The following is a 12,980-nucleotide window of genomic DNA, read 5'->3' on the forward strand; positions in this document are numbered from 1 at the left end:
CAGAAACTAGCCAATCACAACAAACGTTACAATTTGTGGATACAACGAAGAACAAACGGCCCCCATTTTGCAACGGGGCTGCTGCACAGGTATCAGACATAAATAGCGCGTGACCATGGTAGTCTTATAGGTGCATGCGCCTTCAAAGGGGCCACACAACGGTTCATTTTAGCCGATATCTACTAAGGCTTTAATCGCCTCAGAAAATATGATTTATTTTTAAAGAAAATCTAAAGTTTTCTTCAGCAAAAATTTCGTAAAACTAAAAAACTAATTCCATTCGTTTCGGAGTAGAAAATATCTCCATAAAAATTTTGTCAGCTAGCATTTTCGTAAAGCCATCAATTGCAGCAGTTCATAAATTCGGGAAATGAGATGTCGCTCACTGAAAACTTTCCGTAACTTAAAATTTTTATTTTCTTATCAGGAGATAAACTAGAAAGGGAAAACCTCATTTATCTCCTTTTCACTTGGATTTGTGAATAAACGGCTATTATTATTATTATTATTATTATTATTATTATTATTATTATTATTATTATTATTATTATTATTATTATCATTATTACAAAACGTCCAAACAGATCTGCATTCATGTTGTATTATCTTACAGCGGTTACCAATAACACGCGACCTACCGCCTTCAAAAGACTCCGATGAAGTTGCGTTTGGGTGGACGTCAATCATAGAAAAACCGTTGAATTGCACCACGAAATCCTACCTTCGTCGACGATTTCAAATCTTTTAGTTTTTGCGCAAGGGATTTGGTGAGTTTTAACCACATTGAAGAAAGACGTCATAAAAAAAAAGAAAATAAAAAAACGCTTAAATTCAGCATCTTTTAAGAGATAAAACAAATAAAAGGCCACAGTTTGAAGCTCAGGTAATAAAGCGTTTCCTTTGTTCGTTGGATGAAAATGTTTCTTAAATCGGTGAGGGTAAAAGGAGGAATGAGTTTGCGGAATGGAATGTGGAATGACGTGCGGAATGGCATAATTATGCAAAATAAGAATTGCGGAATGACATAATTATGCGAGATACGATTTATGCATAATGACTCACAGAAATACATTAAACTGAAAAAGCGCGCCTTTTTTTTGGGCGCCAATTTGCAAATACAGCCTTTTTGTAACCATTCAACCGAAGAATGCATCACAAAAACCCAAACGATGGTATCTTCGAATTCAAACTTTTTTCCTTCGATTCTCATCGCATAGCCGTTGATGCAGCATAGCAGCTCGTGGACTTTTATCGTTTGCGAGTGAACACAAGATTTGTAATACATTTGTATTAAAGAGGTTTGTTTATTTACGTAACCTGGTTTCCATTCCACACGAGTCGTCCGCCATTACGGGAGATGTATACAACTCAATCGAAGGCTGGTTAAACTTGACATGTTTCAAGCTTTCACAGCGCCTAGCAGGAAAAAGACGTGAGTAAAGAACCGCCTCTGTTTATTTTTGAAACGATTTATGTCACTTGTCGAGGATTTATCTGGTTTATATGACGAATGTTTTGTGGTTCGGTCATGCTCATTTCCGTTGTTTTACGTTTTATATTAATCAATTTATCATACACAGCCAAACACACCCACACACACACGCAAAAAATAAATGAAAACGAAAATAAAAATTTAACCGCAATCTATACCGCAGAACTCTTTCCCCGTATTTTGACGTGTATATTTCGGTTTTTTATTTTCGAAGGAAGGATCTTGATGAAACAAATAAAATTTTCAACTCCAATATTTTATTAGAAACAATATCTAAGCAATTTGGGAAAGATTTCCGCACAGCCCCATACATTATTTATCCATGCACAACTGTCACACTAACCCACTTCCAAAAACGACGAGCGTGAAACCAGAGTGTGTGCCAAATGTATAGATAATTATGCATGGGGCTGTGCAGATATCTTGACGCAACTCGTACTAAAAATACTGTAAGAGACTAATGTCACTTGAAGCCTACTTTCTTGTATTGTAATGGTTATCCAAAACCATAAAATCTCGGTTTTAGAGAGGAAACATGAAATTCAGTCCACTTTGGAGAAGAGAGGGGTAGGGGGAGGGGAACTGCAATTACTGTTGCAACGTGTTGAAATAACACCCATGCCCATTTTTAACCATGAATGGTGCATGTCCCTCTGACTTATAAGTGATGGAATCACCTTCAGCGTGTATACTTTACAGTTAGAAGAACTTGCAAATAAATCATACTGATAACATCCCAAAATATTCCTAAGATGGAGAAAGCTTCTTCACCACTGTAACAACTATCATCCATCACAATGGCTGAACAATCCAGTCACATTGTATTTTATTTTCAAAGTATAAAACATGTTACCCCAAACATTGTTTATTCTGATCTTTGAAGTGGGTATCTAAGTAGGTGTTTTAACATTATGCTAGCTTATAGTGAGGCAAAGCCTTAAAGAATATGTTAGTATTATATACTGGTTTTTCGGCTTTTTTTTCTTCTTATTTTACTGACCATTTTGTCTGATACTTAAACTGTCTCAGACAAATAAAAACTAAAATCGATCAGTTTTTAGAATATGCTGTTAAATTTTGGCCTAATTAAATGATAATGCATCTTTGTTGTATACTGGAGAGGTTCCACATTAAATCATTTTTTTTTTTTGACATTTTACAAACTGTAAGCAAGAACATTACAAAATCACTTTGAAAACGATAAGTTTGTTGAGTTGTTTTCAAATTACATTACATAACTAAGGGACCGATCGTTTATTACGTCCTAGGGAGGGGGGGGGGGGTTCTAAAAAATCGAGTGTATGAAAACTTTACCCCCCAAAAAATCTTTCAAACAAAAGTTTTACCCCCCACTGCAATGGCAGTTTGAAAATTTTACCCCCCCCCAAGGTTGGCCTGGCGGTTGAATTGTTGAGAAATTCCTGGGGCCTGTTTCTCGAAAGCCCGGTAACTTACTGGGCCCGTTTTTCGCCGATTACAGAACGATTACAGACATGGTACTTGGCCAATGTTTTCATAGAATAACATGATTTTAAAATTTAGTATTCAAAGCTGACAAACATTGACTTCTGTTAAGAAACATTTGTCACCAAAATTACTTATCGGGCCCGGTAAGTTACCGGGTCTTTCGAGAAACGGGCCCATGGTGACAACGCTTGGTTACATGCGGAAGTCGCTAGCTCTCTGAATCGGAACTGGCAAGAGAAACAATCAGAAGTTAGGCGAAATTCAAGTAAGGGACCGTACCTTAGAATATCTCTTCAATGTCTTGATAATAACGATGTTTTGTTATTGCTGGAGTCTATTCTTCACGGTCGTCAAAAGAAGGTACACAGAAGGTCAAAGCAGCTCGGGGTTTGAGAGCAGTACAGGAGCATTTGATGTATGGATGTGGATCAAGGATGTGGATATATAGATTTTGAAGAAGCCTACCATCTCTATTCGTCTTTTGGTCAATTTTTTTGCCCAGAGAAACAAGCCTTCAGAGAAAAACTGCTTGATGAAATACACGGTTTGCCTGTCTATGTCATTACTCAACCTATTACGTGCAAGATCTTTGTCGCTCTGAGGAATAGTAGCGATATGGAGAAGTATCTGGTCGATTTTACCAACTCTAGGATTGATGACAAGAATGATTGCAAAATACATTTAGTTGGTACCCTTAAAATTTTACCCCCCTCACTTTTCGCACAAGGTACCAAATTACCCCCCCCCCCCCCCCAAAAAAAAAGACCTTGTTTATATTATGCTTAAGTATCTTCAAACTTTATGTTAAATGAAGATACTGTTTGTACAGTTTTCATATTACAAGCGTTATATATGTGGACATGGAAACTGCTATGACAACTAGAATTACCAGCTAAAGTTATGGTGGATATAGTTTTGGTTGTCATAAGAGAGGATCAAGTATATGTGTGGGGTTAATCCTCTAATGGTCTTACATGACTTTTTGGAATGATGACGATTCCCCTTGGTTTATTTTTAGGTCAGTCATCAAGAATCAAAGAAATTAATGTGTACCTAAACAAAAAACAAAAAAACTCTGGTTGTATGGTTGACCTAAAAAAAAGTCATAAATAGTGAACAGCTGGGTATGTATCGGAACATGTATGGAGAATTCATACTTTTGATCCTCTCTTGCTTGTTGTTGTTGTTGCCAAACGTTAACCCCATGTGAACAGTTAGTTATTATTGCTCTACACCCCAAGGGGAAATGGGAGGTCAATTTTAGGGCGATGTAAAAATGCTTGTCCCTGACAGGGGTTGAAAAAGTGCAGTTTTGTACCATTGCGGTGGAAATCTGAATCTCTGCTTTCAAAACCTCAAAGGAAAGCTTTTTTGTTCTGTGCAATGAGGAAACTGCTTGATTATTTCAATATTTTGTTTTGGTAACCCTTAAGGAAACTACATCGGGGCCACACCTATGCCAAGAGAGTCTGGTACAATTTAGAACATTATGTTCAACATTTTTGACGGCTTGTCCCTTCAGTTTTATGTAAGAGTCCCCCCTTCCCCTGGGGTGTAAGTGTGGTTACATGACATGTTTGTAGAGCTACTTGAGTTACTGTTGTTGAGCTACTGAGCAATCCAACCATTTATGGGTTTACCTCTGCGAGACCTGTGAAACTCACCAATCAGATAAAACAAGGAAAACCAAAAAAGTCAACAATAGGTTGAGTCTAGGAAAACTTCACAGGCTCTTGTAATGAGGCACAGACCATAATACCGTAAAATTCCGGTTATGGGTGGGGATACGTAAAAAGGAAATGTCAACGGCTTTTTTAGGAGCAAAGGGGGAAGAGGTGTTACGTGTTAATATAAAGATCAAAGATGGGCCTATAAGTGGAAGAGTGGTAGGGGTTTATCACGGAATAAAATTTTCGTTTACAAATAGATGGCCCAAAAATCGAGGCGGTTTATTAGCAGGGGAGGGGGACTTAAAACCGGGATTTCACGGTATGGGATAACCAGTACAATACAAGCTTATATCGATTCTTTAAAATAAAATAAAAAAAAAAGAAAAAGAAAAGAAAGTAGATAAGAATTACGGTATGGTATTAATTACCGAGGCTTCAAGTGACATTAGTCTCTTACAGTATTTTTAGTACGAGTTGCGTCAAGATATCTGCACAGCCCCATGCATAATTATCTATACATTTGGCACACACTCTGTTTTCACTCTCGTCGCTTTTGGAAGTGGGTTAGTGTGACAGTTGTGCATGGATAAATAATGTATGGGGCTGTGCGGAAATCTTTCCCGAATTGTTTAGATATAGTTTCTTATAAAATGTTGGAGTTGGAAATTTGTTACATCAAGATCCTTCCTTCGAAAATAAAAAACCGAAATCTACACGTCAAAATACGGGGAAAGAGTTCTGCGGTATAGATTGCGGTTAAATTTTTATTTTCGTTTTCATTTATTTTTTGCGTGTGTGTGTGGGTGTGTTTGGCTGTGTATGATAAATTGATTAATATAAAACGTAAAACAACGGAAATGAGCATGACCGAACCACAAAACATTCGTCATATAAACCAGATAAATCCTCGACAAGTGACATAAATCGTTTCAAAAATAAACAGAGGCGGTTCTTTACTCACGTCTTTTTCCTGCTAGGCGCTGTGAAAGCTTGAAACATGTCAAGTTTAACCAGCCTTCGATTGAGTCGTATACATCTTCCGTAATGGCGGACGACTCGTGTGGAATGGAAACCAGGTCACGTAAATAAACAAACCTCTTTAATGCAAATGTATTACAAATCTTGTGTTCACCCGCGAACGATAAAAAGTCCACGAGCTGCTATGTTGCATCAACGGCTATGCGATGAGAATCGAAGGAAAAAAGTTTGAATTCGAAGATACCATTGTTTGGGTTTTTGTGATGCATTCTCCGGTTGAAATGGTTACAAAAAGGCTGTATTTGCAAATTGGCGCCCAAAAAAAGGCGCGCTTTTTCAGTTTAATGTATTTCTGTGAGTCATTATGCATAAATCGTATCTCGCATAATTATGTCATTCCGCAATTCTTATTTCGCATAATTATGCCATTCCGCACGTCATTCCACATTCCATTCCGCAAACTCATTCCGTCTTTTACCCTCACCGTTCTTAAATTTGTCTTTACTCCGTTAATTGCAAAAACTGTGAGGCGTTTTATCTGTTCATTAGTTTCAATTGTCGGCCATAATGAGATTGCCACCTCGTATTTAAAACCAATTTGATTGCCAGAACATGTGGATTTTTAAAGACCTGACAGAAATTCAAGTTTCATTTCACAAACTGCACAGTTATCAAATTTGATAACCGCGTGACGTCACAACATGGCGCCAGCTTAGAGCTCGGTGAGTTTTCGGAGAGCGTTCAATAGTTTCGGTAATTTTTAGGTTGTGCTCGCGTTCCATACCCAGAATTCCAGGCCTGAACGTCGATAGAACAATAAACTTCAAGGCCCTGCAAAAATGGAGACCATCGGGAAACAATTATGCGAGATCTTCCCTTGCGATTTGAAGAGGTGGTACGAAATGACAGTCCCTTTCAGGTATGTTTATTGTCTTTGCCATCAATTTTAAGGTAGTTGTAAATTTTTGTGGTACACGAAGAAAAAATGTCGTGATCTTCATTAATATATCTTTCGATTCAACACTTATTTGTCGGAGGGCATGAAGAATTGTAAGAGGGCACTATGATATTTTGATTTGCGGTCTGATTCCGCCACTGACCGCCATTGTTAATTACTTGTGCTTCCAGGATGACTAGAAATGAAGGCAGCATTATGGATTTCCACCGAGAGAAAATAGCTACTTAACCTTTGGAAACAGGGATTCGTTTTAACTTACAATGCGAGTTGCTCTCGGTGGAATGAATACCGGAGGAATCTTGATGTCCAAGAGCGCCAAGAAACTGAAAGCGTGTACGTTGAGAGATGTTGCTGGCAAGCAAATAGGCAGAGTACCATATTTTCTCAATAAAGAGAAAAAGGAGCTCATGGACTGCGGGAAAGTCTAGTGATGAAGGGTAGGATTTCAAAATTAAGACGGTTATCCAGGAACGATTTTAATAAACAACTCAGTCGAAAATTATCGAACGCTTTGTTCCGGAAATGCCTCTTTGACAATTACTTGTCTTTGTCTTTTTCAGTATCGTTACTAATATGACTGGATACGAACGGAAATAATTCGTATTTTTCTAGGTGGTACATTTAAGCTTACATTTACATGACTGTACTATTTTTATTTCTGTTCTCGTCGTTAGATTAATAACCAGCCAGCCGACAGTAACCACAGCGAGTGATTTCAGAGCTCGGTGATGAACATGAAGGCGACATGCCGGATGTTGAGGTATGCCTTCACAGCACGATTTTACGAATTTCCCAAAATGTAATTATCCTTTACAAATTTATGCTTGGTGTTTTAAGCCCGTGTAATGCCAGACTCACAACAGCTCGAGCTTTGAGCCACAGCAAACAACCTCAATACGCCCTTTCAAGAACAATTTAAAGGGGACTTGGCCGTTGCACTTCTATTTCATTTTTTTATTTTACTTCTATTGCAGTACGTCGCTTCAATTATCTAGGACAGATCGAAGCGACTCAACACACGTCGCTACTCAATCGAATCATCGCCTCCTGCACTTTCGAAATCCCTGATACAAGAAAGAAACAAAAGTTATTTGAAGTCCCATTTAAAAAGTTAGTTATAACGCAAAATTTCTTCATTTCTTCATTTATACAGATTGACGAAGGACGAAGGAAGGAGAGGAGCAAGGCAACAAGAAGTTCAAATCGTGTTAATATTTCTGCAATAAACAAGCATCTTTGATGGAAGTTATTTTCTTGGGATTAGTGTTTCTTTTTGATCGGCTATCGCTCTGGAATTCTGTTCTTTAGCCAAAGCCGCTCGAGGTTTCCTCCGTCCACCACGACGCTATGAGGCTTTCGATAGATATCAAAATGAGCTTTGTCAGTTAATTATGGACAAAGATTGTTTCGTATTTTCCTGATGTCAGGCCAAAATTCCTATTCTAAACCTTTCCTTGCGTACAATTCACTGTGCGACCGAAATCGAATGTTGAATTAGAGCCCCATTAAAGACATTAAAATGTTTTCATATTGAAATGACCAGCATATTGAAAGAAGATGGTTACTACGATAACATGTCACGTGAACTGTAACTTGAGGTTTGATTGGCTAATAGTTTGTTTTGGTCCCGGTTATCAAATTTGATAACTGTGCCGGACTGTTTAAGAAGGCACTATTTAAAAACTAAAAACAGAACTACAGAAAGAATGCTCAGTAGTTTTCTTTTAATTGCATTACATGAGGAGTTCAAAATTCTAAGACCAAAAAGGTCAAATCAACACGGCATTATACAGACACAACACGGATGAAGATTTTCCATCCATCATGACGTATATAATCTGTAATTGTTTTCCCATCCCTATAAAATCCTTGATTTAGCAGTCAGGTCAAACTTCAGAATCGCTGAAATTAAGAATCGCTGTGTGAAAGACACATACACATAAGTAAAGATTTAACCCTGGTAGGGAAGTAGATTTTGTCGAATGCGAGAATCGACAATTTATCTTTTCTCAAAAGCTTTGATTTCAGAGCCAGGTCACACTTCAATATTTTATTCGCAGACTCAAAATGATCAGAGCCACTTTGTGCATCACACAGAACAGAACCATTCAAACGTGTCACTGTGAAGGAGGTAACACTTTGGCACATCCTAAGTATGTCGAGGTTTAGCGCCGGCAGGGAAATAGTTTTTTATTGAAGAGCGAGGATTTATTAATGGACACATGGTGCTCAAGGGCTTGTTTTGAAATGAAAACCTTCAAGTTCCCGGATACACAGTTCTTATGAAGACTTATCTCAAAATAAAGGTTAAAATAAAGGAGCCCAGTTGTTAAGACTCACAACGACAGGTTTGCTGCGTTCAAAAAAGCCGGCTCGAAAATCAATGTTTCATGATGTCTCCACTAAGAAATAAAGTCAATATTGTACATTTTCGCGACTTTACGCATCGTTTTGAGCGCTTATATTATTACAAAAGCAGTATGCATAAAAATAAAAAAAATAAAGAGAAAAAATAAACCACTTTATTAAAGTGTCAATGTATTTAGCGCAGAGCACTAATTTGGGACACTTTCCAGATCGAATTGGAATTTAGAAGTGTTGGTTTTTGAGGAGAGGGGAAACCCGGAGTACCCGGAGAAAAATCTCTCGGAGCAAGGACGAGAACCAACAACAAACTCAACTCACATATATCGCCGAGTCCGGGAATCGAACCCGGGCAGCATTGGTTGGGAGGCGAGTGCTCTCACCACTGCGCCATTCCTGCTCAAGCAGGGGACAGCATATGTTAACATTTGTATACTATGTCCCTAAAAACGTACATAGGGCGGTAACGTAGTCTATGATGCCTGTCTAAAACGATGCAGCCCTCTGTATACCTACATGTATTATTAAAACTTCATTAATAGATAAAAAAAAAGAGTGTAAAGTACTTCTAAATAAAATGTCCCTAAAACCGACTAACTGTTAAAACCAGCGCTGTAACGACTATAACTATAATAGTCCTAAAAAAAGTCCTAAAATCACATCAGAATTTTAAAAGTACGAGAAAGACGGCTCAGGCTGATTATTATTATTATTATTATTATTATTATTATTATTATTATTATTATTATTATTACCAGGATAGGTCAGCTGTTAAGAGGTAAAACACCTAACATATATGTAGCCGTTCATTCGAATCATTACTGATTTGAATCATCATCATCATCATTATTAATTTTATTATATTTTGAATAGTTCATTAATGAGCGTTTACTAAACTTTCAACGGATGACGAAAACAGAAAATAGTCGGCAAATTGGCAAATAGTAGAAAGATTTATTTGACAATGTTAGGAAAAAAATACGAATTTGAAATTTTTCATGAAATAACAAGACTTTTTAAATCATTTTTAAAATCAAAAGCCGATAATCCTCGGACAATCTCGTAACATTAGTCGGAGACATCTTGTTAATTAAACGAACCGGCCGTAAACGTCACAGCAGACTGTTCCTCCGTTGTTATCTTCAGTGGAATCCTGCAAATCCTCACCGTACCACAAGCGTAACTGCTGCCATGAAGAGACACGATAAGGGTAGCCATCAAAGGACAGAACCAGTGATGAAGACAGACCAGTGTATCCTGGAATATTGGACCACTTTCTGTATCGTAATCCACTGTCGGATTTTAGAAACTTGGTTGGAGGTAAAATGACACCATTACTTGCGGTTGTTATGACAAAACCAACTGCATATCTCACGACTGGTACGTAACAGCCCCAGTAAGACCAGCTGTTTCTCGTTTGCGTGCTACAGGTCACATATCCCTACAGGTGAACCAAATTTATGGCTGCCAGGTTACCACCCCCTCTGGGCGCGTAAAACGTGCCGTAATGGTCGCCCTGAGCGCTAAAGCACACTGGAGAACTATTCACCTTTACCCAGCGAGCTGAGACAAAAAAAAAAAAAAAAAACAATCTTTACAATGGAATAAGTTTTACCTATTAAATATTGAAACACAAGAATTAAAACAGAAAAGAACTGATAGTTGTAACAGTAGTTGAAGACTTTTCGGCGCAAAAAATAAAAATACCTAATAAACAGCACCACAGAAAAGTATTGCTCAGTAGCTTTAATTCAAATGCTGATATTGGCTGAGGTCACACTAGAGGCTTTACCATGGTAAAAATTGCTTTACCAAGGTAAATTGCGCAACCACCTATTTACCATAGTAAAGCTGTCAAAAAAGATTTGACACTTTCCATGTGCACTCTTTCGCATGATCAGTAACCTTATACGTGACGAGTACACTAAATGTTGACATGTCGCGTGAGCTCATATCGGCTGTAAGTCACTGATCTGTGACCTGGCGTGTAATAAAATTATGGATCAACAAGAGAGAGTTGTATTTTCAATTGTTCCCATCTTGCTTTTAATTCTGCTGCTTAGACGAGCATGTAGAATTCGCTTCCTTCTTACATACAACTATTTAGATCTTGGGACCAAAGAAAGTGCAGCGGTTTGTAGACGGCAAAGACACAGGCAAAGAAGAGCGCGCAGGCAAGCCTGGGTTTACCCTTGACCACAGGGATGGCTTGAGGAAATGTATGATAACCGGCTCCTTCGAGCCCTTTGGAAAGACCATTTCAGGGTAATACGGGAAACATTCGACTTCATTTTAAAAGTTGTGAAGGACGAAGAATTAGCGCTGTTGAAATCCATGTTCGCTCAAACACACGCGCCAATGAGCGGGAAAATAAATTTCATGTTTATAAAATATGAATCCACAAATGTATTGTAATTACTGCGTTTGTCCAAAAAGATGACAAACTGTCAACAAAATATGCATGGTTTAGATAGACAAGAGATGTACCCACCTTTTTTTTGGTAACTAGATTCTTATCTGGGGTCAAGTCAACTTTACTCTTGCCGCTGTTGTCAGGGCAACTTACCAGAGTTAGGTTTACCATGGTAAACTGAAAATTGGGGGTCACACTTGCGGTGCCGTTAACCATGGTAAACTTGAGTTTACCATGGTTAACTTTCTCCAGTGTGACCTCAACCATTATGGGATTTCGTTCACAGACCTGCCTCGTACAGCATGATAAAGTAAATTGCTCAGTAGCTTTCATTTGAATGGTCACACTTTAGGATTTCATCCACAGACTCAAAAGTTAGAACCACCTTGGACAGCATGACAAACGCACCACGCTATTTGAATCGCAACAAACCAGGGTTTCATGTATACTGCAGTCCCTACACACTTCAACTTACCAGGTCACTCTTCTGCGGACATGCGACTTATCCCCCTCGAACTGCAACCCACCATCAATGCCTCCCGCCGTAAGGCACGCGAGGCTTTTCTAATTCATAGAGGGAAAACGTTATCTCCAGAAGGCATTAACAGGAAAAACGAACGCTGAACCTTGATTATACACTTCTATATTTTTGTTATCTCATATTTACAAGTACGCTGTCTTCATGTCATGTATTAGCCAATCACTTTTTTGCATGTATTTTTTCAAATTTTAATTTTAGGAGCCGTTACTATATTTTTGTTATCTCATATTTACAAGTACGCTGTCATCATACCATGTATTAGCCTATCATGTTTTTCCATGTATTTTTCAAACTTTAATTTAAGGAGCCGTTATTATATTTTCCTTTAGTATAGCTCTGGCCCTGAGGAAGACTAATTCTATTAGTCGAAATATTGGCCACTAATAAATCTGCCCTTTGCCGTAGTGCCAGCCTTGCATTCAGTTTTGTATTTTCTTGTTTTCAAGGTGCAATTCATATGGGGGTAGTTTTCTCGATGAGTGGAATGTTAAAAAAATGGTTTAGTTTCGTTAAAATTACCCTTGGCCACTAGTAACAAATAACACTAGTACTGTCAAACAACGCAGAAACTAATGTTAATTATCTTGGAGTGTAGATAGCAGACATGTGCAGATGTTAGGCAATTTTTTCAAGTTATATCTGAAGTGGTACTGTGTACTGTAGAGAAATCACTGAAATACTGATGGTAATTTGTTTTTCCTTGGAGAAATCTTTTAATATTATGTTTGTGGTGCTCTCTGCGAAAAATTCGATGCTAATTAGAGAAACGGTATTGTCAAATGCTAGCCGTTTTTCAGTACAAAAACGCTGAGACATCTCCATGACATTGCCCCTTTAATTAAGGTTTAGCAAATAAGACTTTGAAACAGTAGGTCCACCATGTCATCTTGTTTTCTCTTGCTAATATCATTCTTAGTTTTCACCACTTTTGACGATTAATCTTGCCTCAAAGATAAGAGGCCGTTCTTAATTTAGAAAGCATTGTATCGATCATAGGCTTGGCACGGCAGGAAATTTCGGCGTTTGAACTCGGCGGATGTAATTTAGTATATAAAATTTCTCTAAAAACTGCTCTTCAGAGGAACTTGGCACCGCTG

General features: G+C 38.0%; 1 protein-coding gene across 2 annotated transcripts in view; it reads right to left on the reverse strand.

The window, feature by feature from the left end:
• Positions 1-9,863: 9,863 nt before the first annotated feature.
• The window catches only part of LOC146459151 (uncharacterized), a 30,928-nt gene continuing 27,811 nt past the window's right edge, over positions 9,864-12,980 (reverse strand). For both annotated transcript variants that reach the window (XM_085090069.1, XM_085090070.1), the window contains one exon: positions 9,864-10,492. In XM_085090069.1, the coding sequence (XP_084946195.1) occupies positions 10,371-10,492 (122 nt within the window). In that variant the 3' untranslated portion in view covers positions 9,864-10,370. The remainder of the gene's footprint in view (positions 10,493-12,980) is intronic.

This window comes from Pavona decussata, unplaced genomic scaffold (assembly GCF_977016875.1).
Source record: "Pavona decussata unplaced genomic scaffold, jaPavDecu1.1 SCAFFOLD_223, whole genome shotgun sequence".
NCBI classification, from domain to species: domain Eukaryota; kingdom Metazoa; phylum Cnidaria; class Anthozoa; order Scleractinia; family Agariciidae; genus Pavona; species Pavona decussata.